General features: G+C 33.1%; 2 protein-coding genes and 1 long non-coding RNA gene across 4 annotated transcripts; all 3 read left to right on the top strand.

Annotated features, from left to right (window-relative positions):
• Window positions 1-483: 483 nt before the first annotated feature.
• Window positions 484-3627, top strand: LOC146917824 (disease resistance protein Roq1-like). The gene is made up of 3 exons (XM_085721946.1): window positions 484-1617; window positions 1962-2165; window positions 3004-3627. The coding sequence occupies exons 1-3, from the start codon at window positions 484-486 to the stop codon at window positions 3625-3627; spliced, it is 1962 nt and encodes a 653-aa protein (XP_085578072.1).
• A 346-nt stretch (window positions 3628-3973) lies between these two features.
• Window positions 3974-14227, top strand: LOC146917823 (TMV resistance protein N-like). The gene is made up of 8 exons (XM_085719588.1): window positions 3974-4545; window positions 5221-5422; window positions 5507-5597; window positions 5856-8055; window positions 9260-10463; window positions 11661-11861; window positions 11968-13350; window positions 13438-14227. The coding sequence occupies exons 4-8, from the start codon at window positions 7574-7576 to the stop codon at window positions 13897-13899; spliced, it is 3732 nt and encodes a 1243-aa protein (XP_085575714.1). The 5' UTR covers window positions 3974-4545; window positions 5221-5422; window positions 5507-5597; window positions 5856-7573; the 3' UTR covers window positions 13900-14227.
• A 671-nt stretch (window positions 14228-14898) lies between these two features.
• Window positions 14899-24518, top strand: LOC146917822 (uncharacterized). 2 transcript variants are annotated; one of them, XR_015015869.1, is made up of 3 exons: window positions 14899-17428; window positions 18525-23124; window positions 24221-24518. It is a non-coding gene; the product is annotated as an uncharacterized LOC146917822 (long non-coding RNA). The 2 variants fall into 2 exon arrangements; XR_015015868.1 differs by having other exon boundaries at window positions 14899-23124.
• Window positions 24519-26431: the final 1913 nt, after the last annotated feature.

The raw sequence follows: 26431 nt of genomic DNA, 5'->3' as shown, positions 1-26431 counted from the left end.
GAACATGTTATAATTTGTTAACCATGTAATGAATTAATTAGTCATATATTTTTTTTGACAAAATTACATAATTCGTCCTTTATATTTTTTGTCCTTTATCTTAAGCGGAAACCATAAGTCGTTAACCACGTTATATTCAATGAATAGTACCATATGCCATATCTCCTCTTCTTGCTACGGTGTGAACAGTCAATAATATGCTGTGATGCATTTGTATCAATAGGATTGGGTTTGTGTGTAGTTAGTTACATCATGGACTCATGCAAGCCATAATGAAATAGATTGAGATCAGATGGTTCAAATATAAAGTTGTTAATTTTGAATTTTCAAAAAATAAAATATGCTATTTTTTTAGAACCGTATGATCTTAATCTGGTGCGCACATATCATCTAAGTGCAATGAGTACTCTGAATCCGAATTTGTGTCCAAATTGTATTCAGTAATAAAAATGTTAAAAAATCCTCTCAAAAAGGTCCACTAAGATGACTTCATTTCTAATATTGGGCAGGCATGAATATGAATACATGTTTATTAATAAGATTCTCAGATACGTCTCAAGAGTGATCCAACCTTTTTCCTTATCTATTCCTGATTACCTAGTTGGGTTGGAGGCCGAAAAACAAGATGTATTATCGCTTTTGAATGTTGGATCTGATGATAATGTCTATATGGTTGGAATCCACGGAATTGGTGGAATTGGGAAAACAACTCTTGCTCAGGTGGTTTATAATTCAATTGTCGATCAATTTGATGGTTCGTGTTATCTTGAAGATGTAAGAGGAAATCATGAGAAAAAGGGGTTGATACATCTTCAAAATACCCTTCTTTCTGAAATATTTGGAGAAAATAAAATTGTGGTAACAAGTTATAACAAGGGAATCAATGAACTTCAAGTTAGGCTTAAACAAAAGAAGGTTCTTTTGCTTCTTGACAATGTTGACAAGTTGGGTCAATTACTCGCTATTGTTGGAGAACCCGGATGGTTTGGTCTTGGAAGTAGAGTTATCATCACGACCCGTGACACAGAAGTGCTAAGAAGTCATGGAGTTGAAAGGACATATGAGATGAAAGAATTGAGGAAGAAAGATGCTTACGACTTTCTTAGATGGAAAACTTTGAAAACTAATGAAGTTCGTCCAAGCCATGAAGATGTTTTCAATCGTGCTTTAACCTATACTAGATGCCATCCATTGGCTATTGAAATAATGGGTTCTTACTTATTTTCAAAAAAAGAAGAAGAATGGAACTCTGTGTTAGATCGATACGAAAGGATTCCTAAGAAAGAGATCTTTGACAATCTTAAATTGAGCTTCGATGCTTTGGTCCAAGAAGAGAAAGATGTTTTTCTTGACATAGCTTGTTTTTTCAAAGGAGATAAATTGGAAAAAGTCGAAAAAGCACTTCATGCTCATTATGGTGAAAAAATGAAAGATCACATCAATGTGTTAATTGAAAAATCTCTCATAAAGAAAAGCGAGTCTAATGTTTTGACATTACATGATCTGATAGAAGACATGGGAAAAGAAATTGTCAGACAAGAATCACCATATCGGACTGGAGAACGTAGTAGATTATGGTTTGTTAAAGACATAATTGAAGTTTTAGAAGAAAACAGTGTAAGTAAAATTCGTATGGATTATTGAACTTTTGTTATTTAACCTTGATTTAAATCTCTTCATTATTCATATTACTAAGAGTATTGCTAGCAACAATCTATTCTTTAACACTCGCTTTTTTATTGGCTTAAATCATGGTGGGTCTCACACTTTGGAAATCAGTGCCACTTAAAGTGGTGGATCATACATTGGTTTCATCCAATAAGAGAGTGAGTGTTGAAGAGAGTCTTGAAAAGAGAGTGTACTTAGCATTCATCTATTACTAATGCTCACATTACTAATTTTTCCTTTATAGGGTCGTATACACATATATTTTGATTCATTTATGCTCTTTTTGTTTACAGGGAACAAGTAAAATTGGAGGAATCATGTTGCGTATGGATTACAAGAACATTGAAGTAAATTGGGATGGAGAGGCTTTTAAGAATATGACAAACCTTAGAACACTTGTTGTTGATCAAGGAGTTTATTTTTCTGAAAGTCCAAAGCATCTTCCAAATAGTTTAAGAATACTGGAGTGGCGGGGCTATCCATCAGATAGTTTCCCGGTTGATTTTTAGCCGAGGCAACTCACAATATGCAAATTGAACTCTACATTTAATTGTCCACATGAAGTCTTTTTCAAGAAGGCAAGCGTGATGAATTTATATCCCCCATCTTATAGTTATATTAACAAGGTTTAATTTAATTTTTTTTTTGGAAGGAACATGGTTTACGTATCTAAATGGGATGTTTTTCGTCCTATAGAATTACCTACTTTTGTCCCTTCGTGAACATCCGATAAAATTATAACGATACCGAAATTACCTACATTTTTTTTTTCTTCTTTCGTAACAAAATGCATGTGTTTATTTTCTTATAATTTTCCAACACGGAGTTTTATCCTCTACTAAATTCATACATGTTTTTTTTTTTAAGGAAAATTCATACACGTTTTATTATCATTAAATTTTTACATTTTACGGCTGAAGAATTCTTTTCAGACATGTTCGTAACATTTTAAAAAGTATTTCAACAAAAAATTAGTTTAAAATTTAGCTTTTAGATCCAATTCTCACAACATTCTAATTAATTTAACATTTTAACTTTTATCATTTAAGAATTCATATTTAATTCATTTTATTTTTCACCAAAAAAAATTTAATTTTTTTGTAAATCAATTTTTATAATATTCTAAACATTTTTGCAAATAATTTTTCAAACATTTAAAAATTTTAGGATAATTAAACAAAGTTGAATTTAATAGAGACTTAATCGTGTTTGAAAAGCTTGTAGAAACGTAAACATGACATTTTTTATGAGGACCAAACATAAAAGTTGGTAATTTTGTAAAGAAGGAAAATATATTTAATCGAATTAACAATGCACTTTTTTTTTTTGGTGCAGAACTTCAAGAATATCATAACTTTAGAGTTAAAAGGTTGTGATTCTTTGAGATCGATACCTGATATGTCTGGTCTCCAAAATTTACAAGATTTTTCATGTAGTTTTTGTTCATCTTTAATTACATTTGATGACTCCATTGGGATTCTGGGTAAACTTCAAATTTTGCATGTCAAATATTGTTCAATGCTCCAAACTATTCCATCTCTCAAATTACCTTCATTGAAGGAACTCAATCTTAGAGGTTTAGATAGTATTGAGAGTCTTTCTCCCTTGTTGGATGAGTCATTCAATAAACTTAAACGTTTGTACGTCGAAGACTGTGAGAATCTCAGATATATTCCACCTCTCAAACTACCTTCGTTGAAAGAACTCTATCTTAAAGATTGCTATAGTCTGTGGAGTTTTCCACCTATCAAGTTGCCTTCACTAGAAATCCTTGATCTTTCATATTGTTATTGTCTCGAGAGTTTTCCAAGTATCACCAGTCAGTCAATGGCTAAACTTAAAATATTGAGACTTAATGGTTGTGAAAATCTCAGGAATATTCCAGCTATCAATGTGGATTCCCTAGATGAATTCCATCATTTAGGATGTTGGAGTCTCGAGTTTTCCACCTCTGACTGATGGAAGGAAGATAGTAATGTAGTTTTCATTCTGTCAACTCAAGTCAAGAGCACTCCAATTACTAGGTAGCTCTTTGAAAAGATAATTATGAACCTTTTTTTTTTTCCTTTTTCTTTTCTAAGACTTGTATATGAGATTTAGTTGAAAATGTTGTTGATGAATATGAGGAAGTATATTAGATTTTTTGGCTACTGGTTATGCTTACCTTTTGACAACTGCTTTTATTTGGGTCTCGACCAGTTATATTTATTTTTGTTTTTAGTAGTATGTAAAAGAATTTATTTCATCACTTTAATTTTGATTTTAATTTTAATTTATTGATTTTGCTTTTTGTTGTGGATATTAGGGGACTGATATACCAGAGGCCACACTACCAGTGCCCTTTAGCCAAAGACCTTATAAATTGATTTTCAAAGATGGAACTGTAAAATTAAAGGTCAGAATGAAATTGAACTGTCGCTGAACAACTTACATCTGAGTCCATCTTTTAAAAGAAAGAATGTACATCATGGTCTGATTGTGTGAGTAATAATGTAGAAAGAGGCAAGGAGACGGAATCACTGTCCATGTGTATTCAACGAAATGTTATTAATACAGCGGTACATAAGATCTCCCCTCCACATTCTGTTAGCCGCGTTGAAATCCCTGACTTGAAAATTGTTTCTTGTACGGATAGTTTGTTGACACACACTCCTGCACAGTCAGCACCTGAGAGATTGTTGCCCGGTTCTGATGTTAAGCTTCAGAAAATGACTGCCCAAAAGTCTGGGTCGTGTTTTAAGCCTGCAAAGAGAGTGCTCGACTTTACACTCACAGAAGGCAGTGATGATTTGGATAATAAGAGTATACATGTCTAAACCTAGATGCGGATGTTCTGAGGACTTCAAATCTTTTGATTCTGTTTCCCCACCTCAGGAGGTATGCGCCTCCTATCTAGTTCTGGTTTTAATTTTCAATTTATCCCTAAAATCATGCTTTGATACTCACTTATTATTCTATTTTGTACCTTTCAATCTATCCTTGCCGGAGAGCTTGCAAAGAAAGCAAATTATTTTCCTAACATTTAGTAGTTCATGTTAAATTCTAACTAGTAAGTGGGGTACTCATCATATATTCATGCATGAAAAAGAGGAGCTTTAGAGATTGTTATAAGATAACGAACATATTGGGTGAGAAACAAGTCGAAGATTTAGAGTGAAACATCGAGGATGGTTATACAAAAACAGTGACATTTTTATTTATAACGCACTTATAATATCGTAGTTTAGTCCTGTGTCAAACAGTTTGTTTAATGGGTTTATAGTGGAGATGGTTTAAATTTTTTGAATACTCCTTTCTTTCTAGATTGACGATAAGAAAGGGATATTCTCCGATGTTCTTGCTCCATTAAAATCTCTTTCTAGATTGACAAGTATATGCTTGTGCTCCTTGTTTATAATTGTTCATACTTAAGCATATTCTTGATATCTAATATCTCTTACTTCCGCACTTTGCATCTGATCAACATTATTTTCCTGAAATTTTGTTTATTGTTAAAGCAATTTTTTTCTCGTGAAAGTAATCAATTTCTTGTTAATTGGTTTCTCGATGCAGGTAGATGAGAACCTTAGTCATTCTTTTCAGAAAATCAATGTAGATCAACATTGTTTGGTTGCATCGGATAACAATCCTTCATCATTGGTGGAACTGGTTAATGTGATTGACACTATATTTGACTCTGTCAAAAGAACGTCAATCACAAAAGAGGAGCTCTTGCAAAAGATAATGATGAACTGTTTAGATTTTGTTGAGATTAGTATGTTCTAATTCTATTTTATTATAATGTACACGATTTCTTAGTAATAAACATTCTAGCTAACTAATCTTGTCCTCCCAATAGGAGAAGCTGAAGAACAGATTGAGATCTTGGAAAAGATTGTGCCAGACTGGCTTTGCAACAAGGTGGTTTCTTCTGGAGACACTATGTACTGGTGGGTCTCTTTCTTTTTTTCACTGATGAAACCTTAGTTCTTTTAGAGTATCAGTCTCTTAGGGACGTGAAAATTTCAGTCCAACTTAAAACATGAAATTCCAGCCTTCTTTGGATATAATGGAATAGCAGAACATTTGATGTTATTGGTTAGTGTTGTTGTGAGCCAAAGTCCCTTGGCGTTTACTTCAAACTAGTTATTTATTAATTCTCTTTATGTTCTCACGCTTCTAGTTTATTAAACATGTTATATTTGCAGTGTCAAGAATGTATTAGATTTGGACTCAGTTCGATTGCGGCTTCTCAGCAGTGTGACCAAAGGAGATTAGTGAAAGGCTTTTGTTGAATGATATAAATTGTTGGTGATGCTCTGCATTACATGGTAATTGTGGGTTGAATTTTTGCACTTATTGTTTTAGTTACAACAACCAGCTATAGTGAACATCTTGGCTGGCACACAAGGGATTGTAAGAACCGGTTTTATAAATTGTTCTTAAGCTTTTTAGTTCCACATATTGTATTCTCTGTCTCAGTTTCCTTTTTGGTTACTTTCTGTCTCACAGTTAGTGAAACGCTTATTTCACACAAATTAATGAATATTATAAATGAAAAACGGGATAGTATTTTTTTAAGCGAATGGTAATTTTATTAAATTAACGTTACTTATTATTGGTGTATTAATACTATTAATATATAAAATGAAAGATATGAGTAGACTTATATTGATTTCCTTATGAGAGTGTGCATAGTGCACGAGTTACCTAACTATATATTTTTTAGAGTACAATAATAGAAATAATGTGTTGAAAAGTAGTGAAAAGTATTGAATTTCAACTTTCTAAAAGTTTAAAAGTTGATTAAAGAGTAACGTAGCTAAGACCTAATAAGGAAGGTAGGAAGTAAAGACAATCAATCGTCTACTTTTAATGCGGGAACAAGCACCCACATGACTTGTATGATTGCAAATAGTTGCTCAATAAACCTTTTAATTTTACTCCCGACTGAATCATAATTCTTGATCGATTGTTCTTTGTGGCTAAATTTGATTGAGTCATAATTTTGGATCTACTTTTTTCAACAAGATGAATAAATTTGAGGAGATTGAACAACCATCATAATTGTGTTTATTGTGGTTGATTTAGTATATGAATTAGTCCCTAATTTGCTAAAATTAGATGAGTGAACTAAACAAATATTTTTCTTTCTATCTATTTGATTTAGAAATTGTTTACGAGACTTGATAAAACATATAATGTGACTAAACAAATTATGTAATTGTTTAGAAACAATAATGAATACATTAACACACATTTTATACATCTGCCTGGTAAATCCCGTATAAAAATGTAATTAACCAATTTAGTAAATGATTGATTCAACAATTCACAGTATCACGATATATGAAAAAAATAAGTATCTCATAGTATAATGATATTTAGGGTACGTTTGTTTTAGATTTTTTAGAAAAAAAATCTATTTTTTGTGTAAAAAAAAAATCACTTTTTTTGTGTAGTTGACAAACAAATAGCTTTAGATTTTTTTTTTAAAATCTCTAAATTCTTGTAACACAAAATCTATTTTTTTTAAAGCTAAAACAAATGCACCCTTAAACCATCTTTTGGTAATAATCTTTGGTACATTTTGTTAATTTCTCTCCTTATTGGACAAAATTAGAGAAAAGAAAAAAGAAAAAAAAGGACAGAGAAAGTAAGAAAATAACAAAAGTATGAGAGAGAGAGAGAGAGAATTATGTTACTTAAAAGTACCAAGCGCGTCCCAGCAAAGCAACTTCCAGGAAATGGCCTCCACTGACAAGGTAGTCCCACTTTCATGACTTTAGATACTCCAAAGTCTTTGAAGTCCTCCACACTCTACATTTCATATTCTTCCTAGCTCAATTTTCTCCAAACAACAGTTCTTTCATTTGAATCTGAATCTGAATACTAATATTCATCAAACCACTTTCATTCACTCATCATGGCTCCCCATACAGTCACAAATCAATTCACGTATGATGTTTTTCTCAGCTTTCGAGGTGAGGATACTCGTTATGGTTTCACTGGCAATCTCAAGAAAGCTCTTGATGACAAAGGAGTAAAAACTTTCATGGATGAAAAGGATCTTCAAAACGGGAATGAAATCACACCATCACTTCTCAGAGCAATTGAAGAGTCCATGATGGCCATCGTTGTCCTCTCTGAGAATTATGCTTCTTCATCATTTTGCTTACAAGAACTTTCAAAGATCCTTGATACCATGAAAGATAAGGTGGGTCGTTATGTTTTTCCTGTATTTTATAAGGTAGATCCTTCTGATGTAAGAAAGTTGAGAAATAGTTATGGAAAAGCAATGGCTAAACATGAGGGTCGATGTTGCTGGCCAGTATCCAACCCTAACGTGGATAAATGGAAGGCTTCTCTTCACCAAGTTGCTAATTTGTCCGGCTCTCATTTCAAAGGGTACATTGCTATATTTTGTTTTTCATTTCATTTGTTAAGTAAAATAGTCGGTCACATTTTGACAATAAAAAATGAAATAATACCAACTAACTATTGCTAATTTATTTCTTTTTTCATCTTATACTTTACCATTATTTCTATCTTTCTTTATCACGTATTTTTTTTAAAGCTGAATTGACATGCTAGATAGTAAAGAGCAATTACTCAAAAAAAAAAAAAACTAAAGAGAATGATTTTTTATTTACATAGAATAGTAAAGGGAATGTTAAGAAGGTAAATGAATTTTTTTAGGGTTAATTAAGTAAATGGTCCCTGTAAATATTCAGAATTTTGTTTTTAATCCCTATAAAATAAAATCACACTTTTTAGTCCCTATAAAATTTTCCATCAGCATTTTAGGTTCCTTCAAAAAATTTCATCAACATTTTTGGTCCCTAAAATGCTTAAGGAAAATGTCACAGGGACCAAAAAATGTGATTTTATTTTGTTGGGACTAAAAACAAAACTGTAAATATTTATAGGGACTAAAACTTAATTAACCCTTTTTTATTATAAAATATACGATAATTATATTTCTTAATTCATATTTCAAAACCTTAAACAACAAACAAACAAACAAATCAAATGTCAATTTTAGTTATAATAAATAGATTTGGGTGTACTTTTGACCTTCGCATATATCATAATTGTGTGACTGTAGCCACTTATGTTTTTGAGCGATTTTGAACCCTTTACATTTTCCTTCATTATGATTTTGTAGTGTCTCTCATAATTTTCCTCCAAATTTATGTTGTGGTGATATGATTTATTGATGTGACTTTCAACCCATGACTTTTCTTAAAATTAAAAAATAAAACTCGAAAAAAATGCCAAAATGTTTGGTACCCTAATTCAAAGTTTGGTTCGCTCTTAAGAGTACAAGCTGATTTTGGCATTTTTTTTTTTTAATTTTAAAGAAAAGTCATGCGACTATGAGATCTGAGTGTTACGTCAATAAAAGATGCCACATCAGCGTAAATTTTGGGGAGTAAACTACCAAAATATGGGGAAAACATAAGGGGATAAAATTCCTAAAAAAAGTGAGGGCTAAAATCGTACATTTGTGATAAGTTGAGGGCAAAAAACACAATTAATCCTAATATATAATCAATGTTAAAAGCATAGACATATGCACCCGAATGACCTCTTTTTTCTAATTGGATAGGGATGAGTATGAGCATGAGTTTATTGAGAAGATTGTTGAACAAGTCTTAAGAAATATAAAACCTATTGTCTTACCTGTTGGTGATTACCTAGTTGGACAAGAGAACCAAAAACAACACGTGACTTCGCTTTTGAATGTTGGGTCTAATGACACAAGCCACATGGTCGGGATCCACGGGGTTGGTGGAATAGGGAAAACTACTCTCGCTCTAGTAGTTTATAATTCGAACATCGGTCAATTTCAATGTTGTTATTATTTAGAAAAAATCAGAGAAAATTTTGACAAAAATGGGTTGATATATCTCCAAAAGATCCTTCTATCTCAAATTGTTAGAGAGAGTAACATGGATATAACAAGTGTTGGACAAGGAATTGCAATATTACGAGATCGGCTAAGACAAAAAAAGGTGCTTTTGCTCCTTGACGATGTTGACAAATTGGAACAACTAGAGGCTATTGCTGGAAGTTCTGATTGGTTTCATCCAGGCAGTAGAGTCATCATCACGACTCGGGACAAAAGGTTGCTAACATGTCATGGGGTTGAAAAAACATACGAGATGAAGGGATTGAATGATGATGATGCTTTTGATTTGGTGGGATGGAAAGCTTTAAAAAACGATTATAGTCTGATCTATAAAGATGTTTTATTAGAACAAAAGTGTGGAAGAGAATTGAATGTGAACGAATTGGGTAGACTGAAAGATTTGAAGAATGACAAAGAAATTTCAGGTTATGCGAATGTTTTAAAACGTGCTGTAGTATATGCTTCTGGCCTTCCACTTGCTTTGGAAGTCATTGGTTCTCACTTTTTTAAAAGGACAATAGAACAATGCAAAGATGCACTAGATCGTTATGAGAGGGTTCCTGATAAAAAGATCCAAACAACACTACAATTGAGCTTTGATGCTTTGCAGAAAGAGGAACAATTTGTTTTTCTTGACATTGCTTGTTGCCTCAAAGGATGGAATGTGATAAGAGTCGAAAAAATACTTCATGCTCATCGTGGTGATATCATGAAAGATCACATTAATGTGTTAGTTGAAAAATCTCTCATAAAAATAAGCGAGTCTAATACTGTGACAATGCATGATTTGGTAGAAGATATGGGGAAAGAAATTGTTAGACAAGAATCACCCGAAGATCCTGGAAAACGCAGTAGATTATGGGCCTATGAAGATGTAAGGAAAGTTTTTAATGAAAATAGGGTGAGTAATCCTGACATGGATGGTTTGACTTTTCATCTTCAACTTTGATTAATGTTACTAATTTTCATGTTACCCCTTTGGCTTTCTGCATTATTAATCGTCATAATATCACTTTTTTTTAATCTTATAAGTACGAGTTTAATTTAGGAAAATGTTAACAAATGTCTTGGAGTATTTTTTACAAGGATTATGCTAACAAGTGGCCTTAAGTGATATAAAGGCACTTGTTAAGGAAATCAAAAGTAGTAAGTTTGCATGGAATTTGACAATATTTTGGCTTTTAAAACGTTAAATTTATCACTTTTCACCACTTTCTAATACAAAATTTATATTTTCATCCTCTTAACAATTCCCTAATGGCACTCTTTAGCATGCATTTCCCTTTTCAAAAACCTTAAATAGTACTCATTCCGTTTCAAAATGACGTCACTTGACTTTTCAATGGCAAAATTATTATTTTACTTAAGTTGTACCCTATAATTAATTGAGCCTACGTTCGTTCCAAAGCATTATGCCAATAATAAATAAGGTTAGTTTAGTAGAATTGTCATGTCTTTTGACACTATTATTACATTTCTTAATTTATTAATTTGTGTGTAAAAACCTTAAACGACACTAATTTTAAAACATAAATAATAAAGTCTCCGGTCACTATTATAAGGAAAAATCTACATTTTAGATTCATTCAATTAATGATGTGTATGATCTTTATTATAGACCACATACATCATTTAATGAATGAACCTAGAATGTTGATTTTTTCTTATAATAGTGACCGAATGGTGTAAGTTTTTATGAAAATTCGTGTATTTAATGGATTGAAAATTGTAATATTTGACTTTTTGAAGGAACAATTTCTAAATTTTGGATCCTTAAAGAGTGTCGCGAGGACTTGTTAGCAAGACTCATTTATTTATATGCATCATCAATGTATTTTATTATTTTTACATCGTTTAATGAAGTAAAAACATATGATTTCTCATATATTCTTAATTTATATAGAAACACAAAATATGTGTAAAAATTTTTAATACTAAAATTTATACTCCGACCATTAACCAAAGTATATTCCGGATTACCAAAGTATATTCAATTGGGAACCGACCATTAACATAAAAAAAATAATCTTTAAATACGTGTTTCATAAAGTTCTACCATATATTCGGTTGATTTGTCCTTTTTTTGTTTTGTTTACAGGGAACAAGTAACATTGAAATCATACATCTCCCTTTCAATTGGCGTTGCAGCCAAAAATGGGATGGAGAAGCTTTCAAGAAGATGGAAAATCTCAAAACACTAATTATTAGGCATGATGATTTAATGCCCAAACATCTTCCAAATAGTCTAAGAGTGCTGGAATGTAGCAATCCATTTGAGTGGGAGGGCTTTCGCACAAAGGCAAGCCTAACATATTTATATCTCTGATCATATATTAATAAAACCAGTTTAATATTATTCATAAATTTCTTATTTACTTGAATGCTTTTATTTTATTTATTTGCAGAAGTTCCAGAATATGAGATTTTTAAATCTTGATCAAAGTTACCGTTTAACACAAATACCAGATATATCTGGTCTCCCAAATTTAGAAGTATTTTCAATTCAAGACTGTGAGAAACTAATTTCAATTGATAAATCGGTTGGTTTTTTGCGTAAACTTAAAATTTTGAGATTTATGCATTGCATTGGAATCAAGAGTATTCCACCTCTCAGGTTGGATTCAATGGAAGAACTCGAATTTTCACATTGTTATAGGCTAGAAAGCTTTCCTCTCATAGTGAATAGATTTGTTGGAGAACTTAAAATCTTGAGGGTTATAAGTTGCAGAAAAATCAGAATTATTCCTTCTCTCATGTTAGCTTCTTCTCTCGAAGAACTTGATCTTTCAGATTGTACTAGTCTTGAGAGTTTTGAAGAACTTGATCTTTCAAATGGTATTAGATTTGAGAGACCTAAATTAATTCTTTATTCAGATTGTGCTAGTCTTCAGAAACGTGAAGAACTTCATTTTTCAAACCAACTTGAAAGATTTTCAAATGTGGTAGATGAGTTTCGTGATAAGCATAAAAGCATGAGTTTTAGACATTGCATCAAGCTAAGGAGTATTCCACCTCTCAAGTTGGATTTGGTAGAAACACTTGATCTTTCAGATTGTTTTAGTCTTGAGAATTTTCCAATTGCAGTGGATGGGTATTTTGAAAAACTTAAAACCTTGCTTGTTAAAGGTTGTCACAGTCTCAGGAATATTCCATCTCTCAAGTTGGATTCACTCGAAACACTTGACCTTTCTTATTGTTATAGTCTTGAGAGTTTTCCACTTGTGGTGGACGGGTTTCTTGGAAAACTTAAAACCCTAAATCTTAATAATTGTAGGAATCTCAGGAGTATTCCACCTCTCAAGTTGGATTTGCTAGAAAAACTTGACCTTTCGTATTGTGTAAGTCTTGAGAGTTTTCCACTTGTGGTGGACGGGTTTCTCGGAAAACTTAAAACCCTGCTTGTTAGATGTTGTTACAATCTCAAGAGTATTCCACCTCTCAAGTTGGATTCGCTAGAAACACTCGACCTTTCACATTGTAATAGTCTTGAGAATTTTCCAATTGTGGTGGATGGTTCTCTTGGAAAACTTAAAACCTTACTTGTTAAAAGTTGTCACAATGTCAGAAGTATTCCACCTTTCAAGTTGGATTTGCTAGAAACACTTGACCTTTCATGTTGTTATAGTCTTGAGAGTTTTCCACTTGTGGTGGACGGGTTATGGAAACTCGTCTTGGATGATTGTAAGGAACTTCAGGAAATTAAAGTGATTCCTCCATGCTTAAGAATATTATCAGCACAAAACTGCATGTCTTTGACTTCGTCGTGCAAAAGCAAATTACTAAATCAGGTTATGATTTTATTTTGTTCTTATTTGTAATTTATTTTTTAATTTTTTTACATAGTTAAACTTACATTGATTATTTATGACTAACAGGAATTACATAAGGCTGGAAACACTTGGTTTCGTTTACCACATGCAAAGGTTCCAGAGTGGTTTGACCACCAATGGTCGGCAGGATTGTCAATTTCTTTCTGGTTTCGTAACAAGTTTCCTGCTATAGCTCTCTGTGTTGTTTCTCAATTGACATGGGATGGTTCTTCATTAAGAGTGATCATCAACGGTAATACATTTTTCTATACACATGGTGCGAAGATTGGTGCAAAATCACACGCGGATACATATCATTTGCATCTTTTTCATATGCAAATGGAAAACTTCAATGATAATATGGACAAAGCACTTTTTGAAAGTAAGTGGAACCATGCAGAGGTTTACTTTGGATTTGAATTCCATGAAAGTGGAATTCATGTATTGAAGGAGAAAAGTGACATGAAGGATGTTCGATTCACTAATCCAGAGAATGATGCTAACATTGTGTTACACTCGGGATGTTGAAGTAAGTATATCATACATTTTACTCAAATAGTCATATAATTTTCTCCCAATGGGGCTGTAGGATATTAATTTGTTTCATAATTTTATGATAGATTTTTCTATGTATAGGTTGGACTATCCACTTTCTAATGACAAGTTGACATTTTATGCTGAAATATTGAATTTTTTCCTAGCTATTCATTTGGGCTATCATTCAATTTTTTCGTAGTTATTTATTTGGGATATTATTCAATTTTAATGTTACAATGTACAATGGATAGAGTTTGTATTTTGTTGTGATTAATATTTCGTGATGCTATTTATTACAATGTACAATGTTTCTTGTTGATTGTGTCTATTAAACATAGATCTAACTTTTTCTGTTTACAGTAGATTTGAGTTTTTCAGTGCATTTAGATCTAACTCTTGTATCCTGTAGTGAAATTAGATATTTCTAAGCTCCATTTAGTTTTTGAAAACATTTTTGTTTGTTGGCTAATATTAAAGAGATAGATCTGTTTATTAAATTTAGAATTCTACCATCTGCGCATGCATTATAAAATTTATCTTCTTGAGGATACGCACCTTTATGGTAATATGATAGGGGTATGTTTGGATAAACAACTTATTTGCATGTTATATAGCACAAGCGCTTAACATGATAACCACTTATATATAAGCTTGCATAAGCTATTTTAGTAACAAAAGATAAAATAGCGTTTAATTGTTTTTTTTTTTTATATATTTTATAAGTTGTTTTTATAAACTATATTGGAGAACTTATAAAAATAAGTTGAAAAAAAAACTATGAAAATATGTATAAGCGGTTTACATAAGTTCTCCTAAACAATATCATAAAACTTATGTCAGTAGATAAGTTCAACCAATGTAATTCAAACATGCCATAGTGTTTGTGTAATATTCCGCACGTAAAATTTCCGTCGGTTATCAGTACCAGTTATTTTATCCTTTAGAATTTTTAAGAAAAGGGCAAAATGATAATTACACATAAGACCCACTTCCATACCTCTTTATCGAATTACCTAGAATAACTTACGTTGTTAAGGGACTGACCACAAGACCTTCTCAAGAAGAGATTTATTGACCTAAGTCCATTTCCTTGAGGATTAATGGTATTGATTATAAGTAAGGAAGATAGATATGAGTGATTGTGTGTTGTTTATAGACAAGTGAATAAGGTGATAGTTAGGAATACATATTATTTACCATGCGTTTATTAGTTGTTTGACCAACTTCAAGAAGCTTAGTGTTTTTCAATATTTATTGAAGTAGGGGTGTCACTAGTTGGATATTAAGAGTAAACATGTATCAAAGACAACTTTTCGCACATGCTACTAGCATGGTAAAATTTTGGTTATACCTTTAAGGCTTACTAATGCTCCAACGTCTTTTATGGATTTGATGAATCGGATTTTTTTTTCAACCTTTCTTAGACTGATGGGTGATATTGTTTAGTGATGACATTCTTGTGTATTTCAAGAGTAAACAAAGGCATTATCTATATGAAAGGATTTTCTTAGATTTATAACAACCAAAAAGGACTTGGTATAACTTAAATTTAGGAAAAATAAGGTGGATGGAATTCTCTTAAATACTTTGATTGCAAAGAGTTGTATTACCTTGGAAAGTCAAGTGTTGTTGTAAATGTTTTGACTAGGAAATAGATGGGTAGTCTTACTCATTTAGACAAAATGAAGGGACCTATAATTAAAAGGCTACAAAAAAAAAAAAAAACTTGTTGGAAAGGGGGATTCAATTTTAGCTTGATCATTCAATGGCATTATTGGTCATGTGTAAATTTGTTCCACTGTAATTTACAGTACCAGGGAGACTCGGTTAAGATTTAGACTAGGTAAAAATTGATAGGACCTTGGAGGAATGAAGCGTACGAAGAAGGAAAGGCATGATGTAAAGTTTATAATGAATTTCTCTTAAGGAAATGTTCAACGCCAATGGTGGCTGGTACCTGTGCAGTTTAAATTAGTCAGTCAAAAAGAATCAGTTAGTAACAATATATGTTTGAGTCTAAAAGTGAAAGTATGGGAGAATTATTTGTGCTTATTAGCAAGTAAATTCCTAAATTTCGAGGACGAAATTTCTTTAAGGGGGGTAGAATGTAATATTCCGCACGTAAAATTTCCGTCGGTTATCAGTACCAGTTATTTTATCCTTTAGAATTTTTAAGAAAAGGGCAAAATGATAATTACACATAAGACTTTCCGGACTAAATCATATTATTTCACTGGACTACGGGTGAGGTAATATTCCGCTTAAATTTTTTTTATGGCATTTGGTCGGATAAACTAAGTTAAAGATTAATGTAGAAAAGGGCAAAATTGTCATTTCCCTTAAGATTAATGTAGACAAAAGTATGAATTTTCTACACTTTTCTACAACCTTCTTTCACCCAAACAAAATGAGATTTTTCTCCTTTCTTTCTCTCTATCTCACGAGCTCCCCTCCCTTCTCCAATCTCTCTCAAAATTCACCAAATCCTTGCCAAAGCTTTCCTATAATTGTTCCATCATGATAATTGATTAATTTGAAGTGGGAATCATGCTTTGAACTTGTTTTTTCCCTTCCTCTTCCTTGCTGGCCGAATTCACTCCTTCCTCTTGGATTTTTTGAATGTTGTTTTTTTTTTTTTGAGATTTGAGGGAAAGCATGCTTATGTTGCTGAAATGGTTGTGGTTAGCTTTGACTTTAGGGACTGTATTTGAGGAAAGGAGGTAGAACTCAAGTTAGGGTTTTGCACAACTTGGAATTGAAGATGTAGGAGGTATAAGAAGTGATTAATTGGTGACTATACTGATTTAATAAGTTAATTTATAGCTTAAAGTTGTTTATGTTGCAAAAGTATTTATTAGGGATTACATGATTAAAGTTGCTGCAAGAAGTGAGCTTGAGATATAGCTTGTGACTGTGAATGATTATGTATATTGGACTGTTAGGAGCATCAGAAATTGTTGCTGTGCTGTTTGGGATGGAAAGCTAGAAGCCATAAGCTGTTTGGGGCAAGATTAGAAATTATTATGATTGTTGTTCGGACAGGTTCTGTTTTTGGGTCATACCTTTTACTGTGATGATCAGGAGTGAGTAATTATGGAATATTTGGATTCTAAGTTTAATTCCCTTCAAATCGGATATAAATTTCATGTGATTCCGATTAGTAATGAACTCGGAAAGTGCGTTTGAAGTTGGATAATTCTGCTGGAAAAAGGCTTACGGGTTTTGTCATGATTTTTGCGAAATGAGCTAAATTGTGGATTTAGACTAGTTAGAAAGGTGCAGAATTGAACGCCTATGATTATAAGAGTTTTGATCGAAGTTTTGGATGAATTCGGAACACGCAGAAGCCATAAGTTACAGTTAAGCTGTTTGGAGAAAAGTGCTTATGGAGTACATCATGAGCTGAATTGGGACTCGAGCAGCGTGGATAACTCGGAAAAATGCCAAGATTGGATAGTTGATACTTTGCTTGCTACTACGGAAGCAGTTGGACAGAAAATGTGGTTGATTCGACATAGCTGTGAGTTGATAACGATCATTATCATATCTTTTCATGATTAATATTATTGATATTTGATAAATTTTCTATGTTAAAGTGTTTTATAAAATGGGGAACACACCCTTCGAATATTTTTCTCGTCTTGATACATATTTAAAGTCGATGATATTATTGTGGTCTCTATTTAGATTTTATCTATGATTTATAAGCAAAGGATTTCAAATTGGGATTTGATTGTGTGCTTGGACAAATTTGATATTTTACGAATGATGGTTTTTAAAGCTATATGTTTTGAGAAAAATGATTATCATTGCGACGACCTAGGTGCACCTAGTATGTGATTTCAATTAGGTAAAGTTACCCCGTTAGATGGAGCCGCCCCTATGGAATGGCCACCATTAGGAGGAGAGGGCTATCAATGAGAGGTAAACTACCTAATTGAAGATGTTTTACACTTTGTTTTGAGTCGAGAGAAAAGAGCTATCCGTTAGATGGAGCCGCCCCTATGGAAAGGCCACCATTAGGAGGAGAGGGCTATCAACGAGATGGAGCTAGTTCTCGATTCCCCTATTTGATTATTTTCACTAAATTGAGTTTACTATACTTTTAAAACATTTTTGTTTTGAGTCGAGAGAAAAGAGCTATCCGTTAGATGGAGCCGCCCCTATGGAAAGGCCACCATTAGGAGGAGAGGGCTATCAACGAGATGGAGCTAGTTCTCGATTCACCCATTTTGATTATTTTTACTAAATGGAGTTTTCTATATTTTCTTTAAAGACTTTTATCAAGATTTTCGGCAATATCTTTTAGAGGCTTTTATTTTGATTTTCGGCAATTTATTTTAAAAGGCTTGTAATGTTATCTTCATGTCTTTACAATGTTGGATTTTTCGTTGAAGTATACCTATTTGATTGGAAGTATATATAATGTGTGGATTTTCATGCGTATAAAGGTTTGCAGATTATTAGAATTTTAGACGGTTACTATTTTTTGTAATTGACAATAGATTTGATAAAGTAAATAATCGTGCCATGTGTGTTTCCCTTCTAGTTGGTGGTGGTTGTTGTCTCTCACTAAGTCCTTGTGGCTTACTCTTTCATTTTTTATTCTTTTTCAGATTTTCAAGCAGCTAAGTATAAAGATGATAGTAGACTTGAAGTTCATCTGTGTCACTCTTGGTGGTAGGTTTCCTTGATGAATGTCTCTTTTGCTTATGTATATGTTGAATCAGAGTATCTGCAGCTATTTGGAGTTTAAGAATGTTTTATTCTGAGATGTACAAAGATGTAAATATGTCATTTGAAACTCTGGATGAGAATACAGGTTCGTAAACAGGATTAAAATCTTGGCAAATGTTCAAAATACAGAGGATACTCTGTCAAATTTTCAGTGGATATCAATTTATAAATTGTAAATTATAGTTGTTAAGTGTCGTCAATAGGCTTGCCGGACTAGGATGTTCTAGTTCGTGCGCCGGTCACGATTGTGAATTTTGGGTCGTGACAAAGTTGGTATCAGAGCTCCGGTTGTAGGTCCTAATAGCTGCAGACATAGAGTAGTAATAGATTTTGCTAATGAATTGTGAACCGCGGCACAATTTATTTGCAAAAAGCTATTAGCACTCTATGGTAGTGTCACTTGTTGTCCAATCCTGTGATTTCTTTTGGTCTTTGATTGGTCTCACTTTTTTTTATCATCTTGTCATATATTCGGTCAATTTTATTTCATTTGGTGTTTCCAAGATCTCCACTAGAAGGGAAATTGGTTCCTTGCGAATTTAAAGCCGAACCATAAAACCTTAGTCAAATAGGTCGTCATTCAGGCTGTTTTCATGGTTGACTTAAAGAAAATGATAAAGGACGTAGCATTTATGTTGACAAACGTGATTGAGTTGTAGGAGTAATTAATGTCGAGGTTCCTAGAGAAATATGAAGAAATCCGATGATGATAGAGATTATTGTTGGCTTACAAGGAATACAATGGCTTGTGTAACAAATTGTTGGACAATAACAACATGGTAATCAAGCGCAGAGAAATGTTTTCGACCCACAAGAAGTTAGTCATGGTTAGTAGCAGTCGATAAACCATCTAGAGAGATCAATGTGGATATAGAAAAGTTCATGAAACTTAAACCTTTACCTTTTATATGTCTACTTTGTGTGTGGATATAATGATTTATTGACGGTCAAGATAGGTTATGAATGAAATTATGATGCTCTCATTTAAAGGTGGATATAAGGATGTGGGAGTTGACATAATATAAGTTGGAAGGTATGGTATATGACTAGTTTGATATATTTACACGTGGAAAACAAGTAGGATAACCTCTGTTGGGATGAAGTGAGACATCTCAAGTGTTTATGATTCGTTTTCTTTTAGAAAGTGTTGGAGATGAATTTCCTCAAGAGTGTGAAAGATCGGACTAAACTGAGTTCATGCTAGTTTTAAAGTACAAAACCCGTCTTATTGAGCTTTCAATGAACGCTCCCCACCCTATCATAGTAGAGATGCGTGTCAAGTGGTTCGTTATAAAATTAAGGAAATGCTTAATTGGATTCGTGGTTAGATCTAATTGTGCTACTTTGCGGAGGTTTAAAGCTTAACACTTCAGATTAGGCAACAAAAGCTTAGGGGATGTAGTAGACAAATATTTGCAAGAAATGAGTTGAATGATTATACATAGATTTTTCTTAGCTTGATGGTGAAGTTATATTTGGTTATTAGGAACAATAAATATAAATAACCTAAATAGATAGTTCTAGTTGACAAATTTTTGACACAACACAAAGTGTTGAGTAGATCATGGGGCATGTAGGTAATTTACTTTTCCTTATAGTACAAATTTATAGGCTTTTGAGTATGAATTGGTTGTCTGTCTAGTAAGCCACCTTACCCTATTATAACTAAGTAGTGAAAGTTGAGATATCGGGTAATCACTTTTATCCTTTTGAGGAAAATCTGGTTAGGTACCATATTATTTAACCTCAAGTTTAGGTTCTAACAAGATATTGAAGAGAGGTTGTCAAGGATAATTGGTTTTGATTAGGGACATACAAGTGAGTGAAGAAGAATTATTAAGTCCCAAAAACATTTGGGTTTCTTGATATTGTCCTGAAGAACTTCTTGAATTGTCACCTTATATCGAGATTAGATTCTCTATAAACTTGGTTCCTACCACTCAACCCACTTCCATACCTCTTTATCGAATTACCTAGAATAACTTACGTTGTTAAGGGACTGACCACAAGACCTTCTCAAGAAGAGATTTATTGACCTAAGTCCATTTCCTTGAGGATTAATGGTATTGATTATAAGTAAGGAAGATAGATATGAGTGATTGTGTGTTGTTTATAGACAAGTGAATAAGGTGATAGTTAGGAATACATATTATTTACCATGCGTTTATTAGTTGTTTGACCAACTTCAAGAAGCTTAGTGTTTTTCAATATTTATTGAAGTAGGGGTGTCACTAGTTGGATATTAAGAGTAAACATGTATCAAAGACAACTTTTCGCACATGCTACTAGCATGGTAAAATTTTGGTTATACCTTTAAGGCTTACTAATGCTCCAACGTCTTTTATGGATTTGATGAATCGGATTTTTTTTTCAACCTTTCTTAGACTGATGGGTGATATTGTTTAGTGATGACATTCTTGTGTATTTCAAGAGTAAACAAAGGCATTATCTATATGAAAGGATTTTCTTAGATTTATAACAACCAAAAAGGACTTGGTATAACTTAAATTTAGGAAAAATAAGGTGGATGGAATTCTCTTAAATACTTTGATTGCAAAGAGTTGTATTACCTTGGAAAGTCAAGTGTTGTTGTAAATGTTTTGACTAGGAAATAGATGGGTAGTCTTACTCATTTAGACAAAATGAAGGGACCTATAATTAAAAGGCTACAAAAAAAAAAAAAAACTTGTTGGAAAGGGGGATTCAATTTTAGCTTGATCATTCAATGGCATTATTGGTCATGTGTAAATTTGTTCCACTGTAATTTACAGTACCAGGGAGACTCGGTTAAGATTTAGACTAGGTAAAAATTGATAGGACCTTGGAGGAATGAAGCGTACGAAGAAGGAAAGGCATGATGTAAAGTTTATAATGAATTTCTCTTAAGGAAATGTTCAACGCCAATGGTGGCTGGTACCTGTGCAGTTTAAATTAGTCAGTCAAAAAGAATCAGTTAGTAACAATATATGTTTGAGTCTAAAAGTGAAAGTATGGGAGAATTATTTGTGCTTATTAGCAAGTAAATTCCTAAATTTCGAGGACGAAATTTCTTTAAGGGGGGTAGAATGTAATATTCCGCACGTAAAATTTCCGTCGGTTATCAGTACCAGTTATTTTATCCTTTAGAATTTTTAAGAAAAGGGCAAAATGATAATTACACATAAGACTTTCCGGACTAAATCATATTATTTCACTGGACTACGGGTGAGGTAATATTCCGCTTAAATTTTTTTTATGGCATTTGGTCGGATAAACTAAGTTAAAGATTAATGTAGAAAAGGGCAAAATTGTCATTTCCCTTAAGATTAATGTAGACAAAAGTATGAATTTTCTACACTTTTCTACAACCTTCTTTCACCCAAACAAAATGAGATTTTTCTCCTTTCTTTCTCTCTATCTCACGAGCTCCCCTCCCTTGTCCAATCTCTCTCAAAATTCACCAAATCCTTGCCAAAGCTTTCCTATAATTGTTCCATCATGATAATTGATTAATTTGAAGTGGGAATCATGCTTTGAACTTGTTTTTTCCCTTCCTCTTCCTTGCTGGCCGAATTCACTCCTTCCTCTTGGATTTTTTGAATGTTGTTTTTTTTTTTTGAGATTTGAGGGAAAGCATGCTTATGTTGCTGAAATGGTTGTGGTTAGCTTTGACTTTAGGGACTGTATTTGAGGAAAGGAGGTAGAACTCAAGTTAGGGTTTTGCACAACTTGGAATTGAAGATGTAGGAGGTATAAGAAGTGATTAATTGGTGACTATACTGATTTAATAAGTTAATTTATAGCTTAAAGTTGTTTATGTTGCAAAAGTATTTATTAGGGATTACATGATTAAAGTTGCTGCAAGAAGTGAGCTTGAGATATAGCTTGTGACTGTGAATGATTATGTATATTGGACTGTTAGGAGCATCAGAAATTGTTGCTGTGCTGTTTGGGATGGAAAGCTAGAAGCCATAAGCTGTTTGGGGCAAGATTAGAAATTATTATGATTGTTGTTCGGACAGGTTCTGTTTTTGGGTCATACCTTTTACTGTGATGATCAGGAGTGAGTAATTATGGAATATTTGGATTCTAAGTTTAATTCCCTTCAAATCGGATATAAATTTCATGTGATTCCGATTAGTAATGAACTCGGAAAGTGCGTTTGAAGTTGGATAATTCTGCTGGAAAAAGGCTTACGGGTTTTGTCATGATTTTTGCGAAATGAGCTAAATTGTGGATTTAGACTAGTTAGAAAGGTGCAGAATTGAACGCCTATGATTATAAGAGTTTTGATCGAAGTTTTGGATGAATTCGGAACACGCAGAAGCCATAAGTTACAGTTAAGCTGTTTGGAGAAAAGTGCTTATGGAGTACATCATGAGCTGAATTGGGACTCGAGCAGCGTGGATAACTCGGAAAAATGCCAAGATTGGATAGTTGATACTTTGCTTGCTACTACGGAAGCAGTTGGACAGAAAATGTGGTTGATTCGACATAGCTGTGAGTTGATAACGATCATTATCATATCTTTTCATGATTAATATTATTGATATTTGATAAATTTTCTATGTTAAAGTGTTTTATAAAATGGGGAACACACCCTTCGAATATTTTTCTCGTCTTGATACATATTTAAAGTCGATGATATTATTGTGGTCTCTATTTAGATTTTATCTATGATTTATAAGCAAAGGATTTCAAATTGGGATTTGATTGTGTGCTTGGACAAATTTGATATTTTACGAATGATGGTTTTTAAAGCTATATGTTTTGAGAAAAATGATTATCATTGCGACGACCTAGGTGCACCTAGTATGTGATTTCAATTAGGTAAAGTTACCCCGTTAGATGGAGCCGCCCCTATGGAATGGCCACCATTAGGAGGAGAGGGCTATCAATGAGAGGTAAACTACCTAATTGAAGATGTTTTACACTTTGTTTTGAGTCGAGAGAAAAGAGCTATCCGTTAGATGGAGCCGCCCCTATGGAAAGGCCATCATTAGGAGGAGAGGGCTATCAACGAGATGGAGCTAGTTCTCGATTCCCCTATTTGATTATTTTCACTAAATTGAGTTTACTATACTTTTAAAACATTTTTGTTTTGAGTCGAGAGAAAAGAGCTATCCGTTAGATGGAGCCGCCCCTATGGAAAGGCCACCATTAGGAGGAGAGGGCTATCAACGAGATGGAGCTAGTTCTCGATTCACCCATTTTGATTATTTTTACTAAATGGAGTTTTCTATATTTTCTTTAAAGACTTTTATCAAGATTTTCGGCAATATCTTTTAGAGGCTTTTATTTTGATTTTCGGCAATTTATTTTAAAAGGCTTGTAATGTTATCTTCATGTCTTTACAATGTTGGATTTTTCGTTGAAGTATACCTATTTGATTGGAAGTATATATAATGTGTGGATTTTCATGCGTATAAAGGTTTGCAGATTATTAGAATTTTAGACGGTTACTATTTTTTGTAATTGACAATAGATTTGATAAAGTAAATAATCGTGCCATGTGTGTTTCCCTTCTAGTTGGTGGTGGTTGTTGTCTCTCACTAAGTCCTTGTGGCTTACTCTTTCATTTTTTATTCTTTTTCAGATTTTCAAGCAGCTAAGTATAAAGATGATAGTAGACTTGAAGTTCATCTGTGTCACTCTTGGTGGTAGGTTTCCTTGATGAATGTCTCTTTTGCTTATGTATATGTTGAATCAGAGTATCTGCAGCTATTTGGAGTTTAAGAATGTTTTATTCTGAGATGTACAAAGATGTAAATATGTCATTTGAAACTCTGGATGAGAATACAGGTTCGTAAACAGGATTAAAATCTTGGCAAATGTTCAAAATACAGAGGATACTCTGTCAAATTTTCAGTGGATATCAATTTATAAATTGTAAATTATAGTTGTTAAGTGTCGTCAATAGGCTTGCCGGACTAGGATGTTCTAGTTCGTGCGCCGGTCACGATTGTGAATTTTGGGTCGTGACAGTTTGTTTTGGGTGTCACAAAAATAAAGTGGAAGAAGGGTAAAATTAGAGAAGGAATGGTTATTGAAAAGATTATTAATGCACAAATTTTATTGGCTTGCTTACATTAGACAAAATAGATGAGATTTTGTGGCTGATTTTAAGCTTACATTTTTGTAACTGATTTTCCTTGGGGCTTACTCTGCTATATTTCATTTTGTTGTTCATTGTTGATAAATTTGAAATACTGACTTGTGCGAAAGAATTGATCTTCCACAGGCCATGCTACCAGAGCCCTTTAACATGCAACAGAACTTTCATCAACTTCCTATGAGATTTAACCATTGCTGAACAACTTACATTTGAGTTCATCTTTTAAAAGACACTTTCTCTCATAAGAATGTTTCTAACTAGAATGAGCAAATTCGTCCCATGAGCTTAGCTCAATTGGTGGGACAATGCATTATTATATGCAGGGGCCGGGATTCGAACCCCGGACACCCCACTTATTCACCTTATAAGGTGAATTCTAGCCACTAGGCTACCTGACCAAAAAAAAAAATGAGAAAATTCAGTTCTTTTCATCATCTGAAAACTTCCTAGACAACCAAGAAATTGAAGTACACGGTAGAAAGAATGTACACTGTTGTTTGATTATGTGTGTGATCTTAATGCAGAAAGAGGCTACTGGAAGGAATCATTGTCAATGTGTTTTCAACCAAATGTATTAATATACCAGTGCATAAGATCTCACCTAAACATTCTGTAGCTGCAATAGTTTGGAAAGCCCTGATTTGAAAATTGTCTCTTGTACTGATAGTTTGTCGACACACACACCTGTGCAGTCAGTTGTTGCTCGGTTCTTATGTTAAGATTCATAAATTGCTAAGAAAGAGGTATACCTGCCATGTTGTTTTCGTTTTAATTTTGGACTTGGTCTTTAAATCATACATTGATATCCACTTATTATTTTATTTTGTACCTTTCATTAGCAATTTTTTTCTCTTGTTTAAGTAATTTCTTTCTTGTTAATTGGTTTCTCAATGAAGGTAGAAGAAAGCCTAAGCGATTCCTTTGAGGAAACCAACGTAGATCAAACTGGTTTGGATGCATTGGATAATGATCCTTAGTCACTGCTGGAACTGGTGGGTCTCTTACTTTTTCTTCACCGATAAACCTTTCTTTTAGAGTATCAGTCTATTTTAGGGACGTGAAAATTTGTGTCAGAATTCTGAATTTACGTTTGTTATTTATTATGGAGTAGAAGAACCTAGCAGTTTGATAGAACATCAGAACTTTTGATTGCCTTATTTAGTTATCTGTGAACCAAAATACTTTGGCATTTACTCCATAGTAGTTATTTATTAACTTTCTTTTATGAAGTTCTTATTCATCTAGTTTCTATAACATGTTATATTTGCAGCATCAAGAATGCGTCAGATTTGGACTCAGTTCGATCAAGACTTCTCAGCCATGTGACCAAAGAAGACGAGTGTTAATTGCATTGTTGCAAATGATTGTGTTGTAATGTTTTGCATAGCAAGGGAATTGTTTAGTGTAAGAAAAGTAAACAGAGAGGCGTTGGGGGATTAGAACACCATACACTGAGATAGTTGGATTTATGGTTCTTATTCAGTTCTTTTATCAGTTACAAATATTTGAAATGCATATGTGGAGGAGATGGGGGAGTGGATATGGAAGCATGACAATGGAGGAACATATTCTGCGAGTTATGCTTATTCCGTAATTATAAATGACGGCTCTCTGTGTAGAAATCGTTTCTTTTCAAAAACATGAAACAAGTTGGTCTCATTGAAGGTGTCTTGTTCTGTTTTGTGATTGGTG

Source organism: Medicago sativa, chromosome 6, assembly GCF_051527215.1.
Source record: "Medicago sativa cultivar Bolivia chromosome 6, Bolivia_mono, whole genome shotgun sequence".
Lineage (NCBI taxonomy): Eukaryota > Viridiplantae > Streptophyta > Magnoliopsida > Fabales > Fabaceae > Medicago > Medicago sativa.
This window is presented reverse-complemented; position numbering and strand designations above follow the sequence as displayed.

Excerpts from the sequence above, each read along its gene's own strand:
- LOC146917824 (XM_085721946.1), top strand. The coding sequence starts at position 484 with ATGACTTCATTTCTAATATTGGGCAGGCATGAATATGAATACATGTTT. Across the intron at positions 1,618-1,961 it reads AAGTTTTAGAAGAAAACAGT|GGAACAAGTAAAATTGGAGG; the intron begins GTAAGTAAAATT and ends TTTTGTTTACAG. Across the intron at positions 2,166-3,003 it reads ATCCATCAGATAGTTTCCCG|AACTTCAAGAATATCATAAC; the intron begins GTTGATTTTTAG and ends TTTTTGGTGCAG.
- LOC146917823 (XM_085719588.1), top strand. The coding sequence starts at position 7,574 with ATGGCTCCCCATACAGTCACAAATCAATTCACGTATGATGTTTTTCTC. Across the intron at positions 8,056-9,259 it reads TCCGGCTCTCATTTCAAAGG|GGATGAGTATGAGCATGAGT; the intron begins GTACATTGCTAT and ends CTAATTGGATAG. Across the intron at positions 10,464-11,660 it reads AAGTTTTTAATGAAAATAGG|GGAACAAGTAACATTGAAAT; the intron begins GTGAGTAATCCT and ends TTTTGTTTACAG.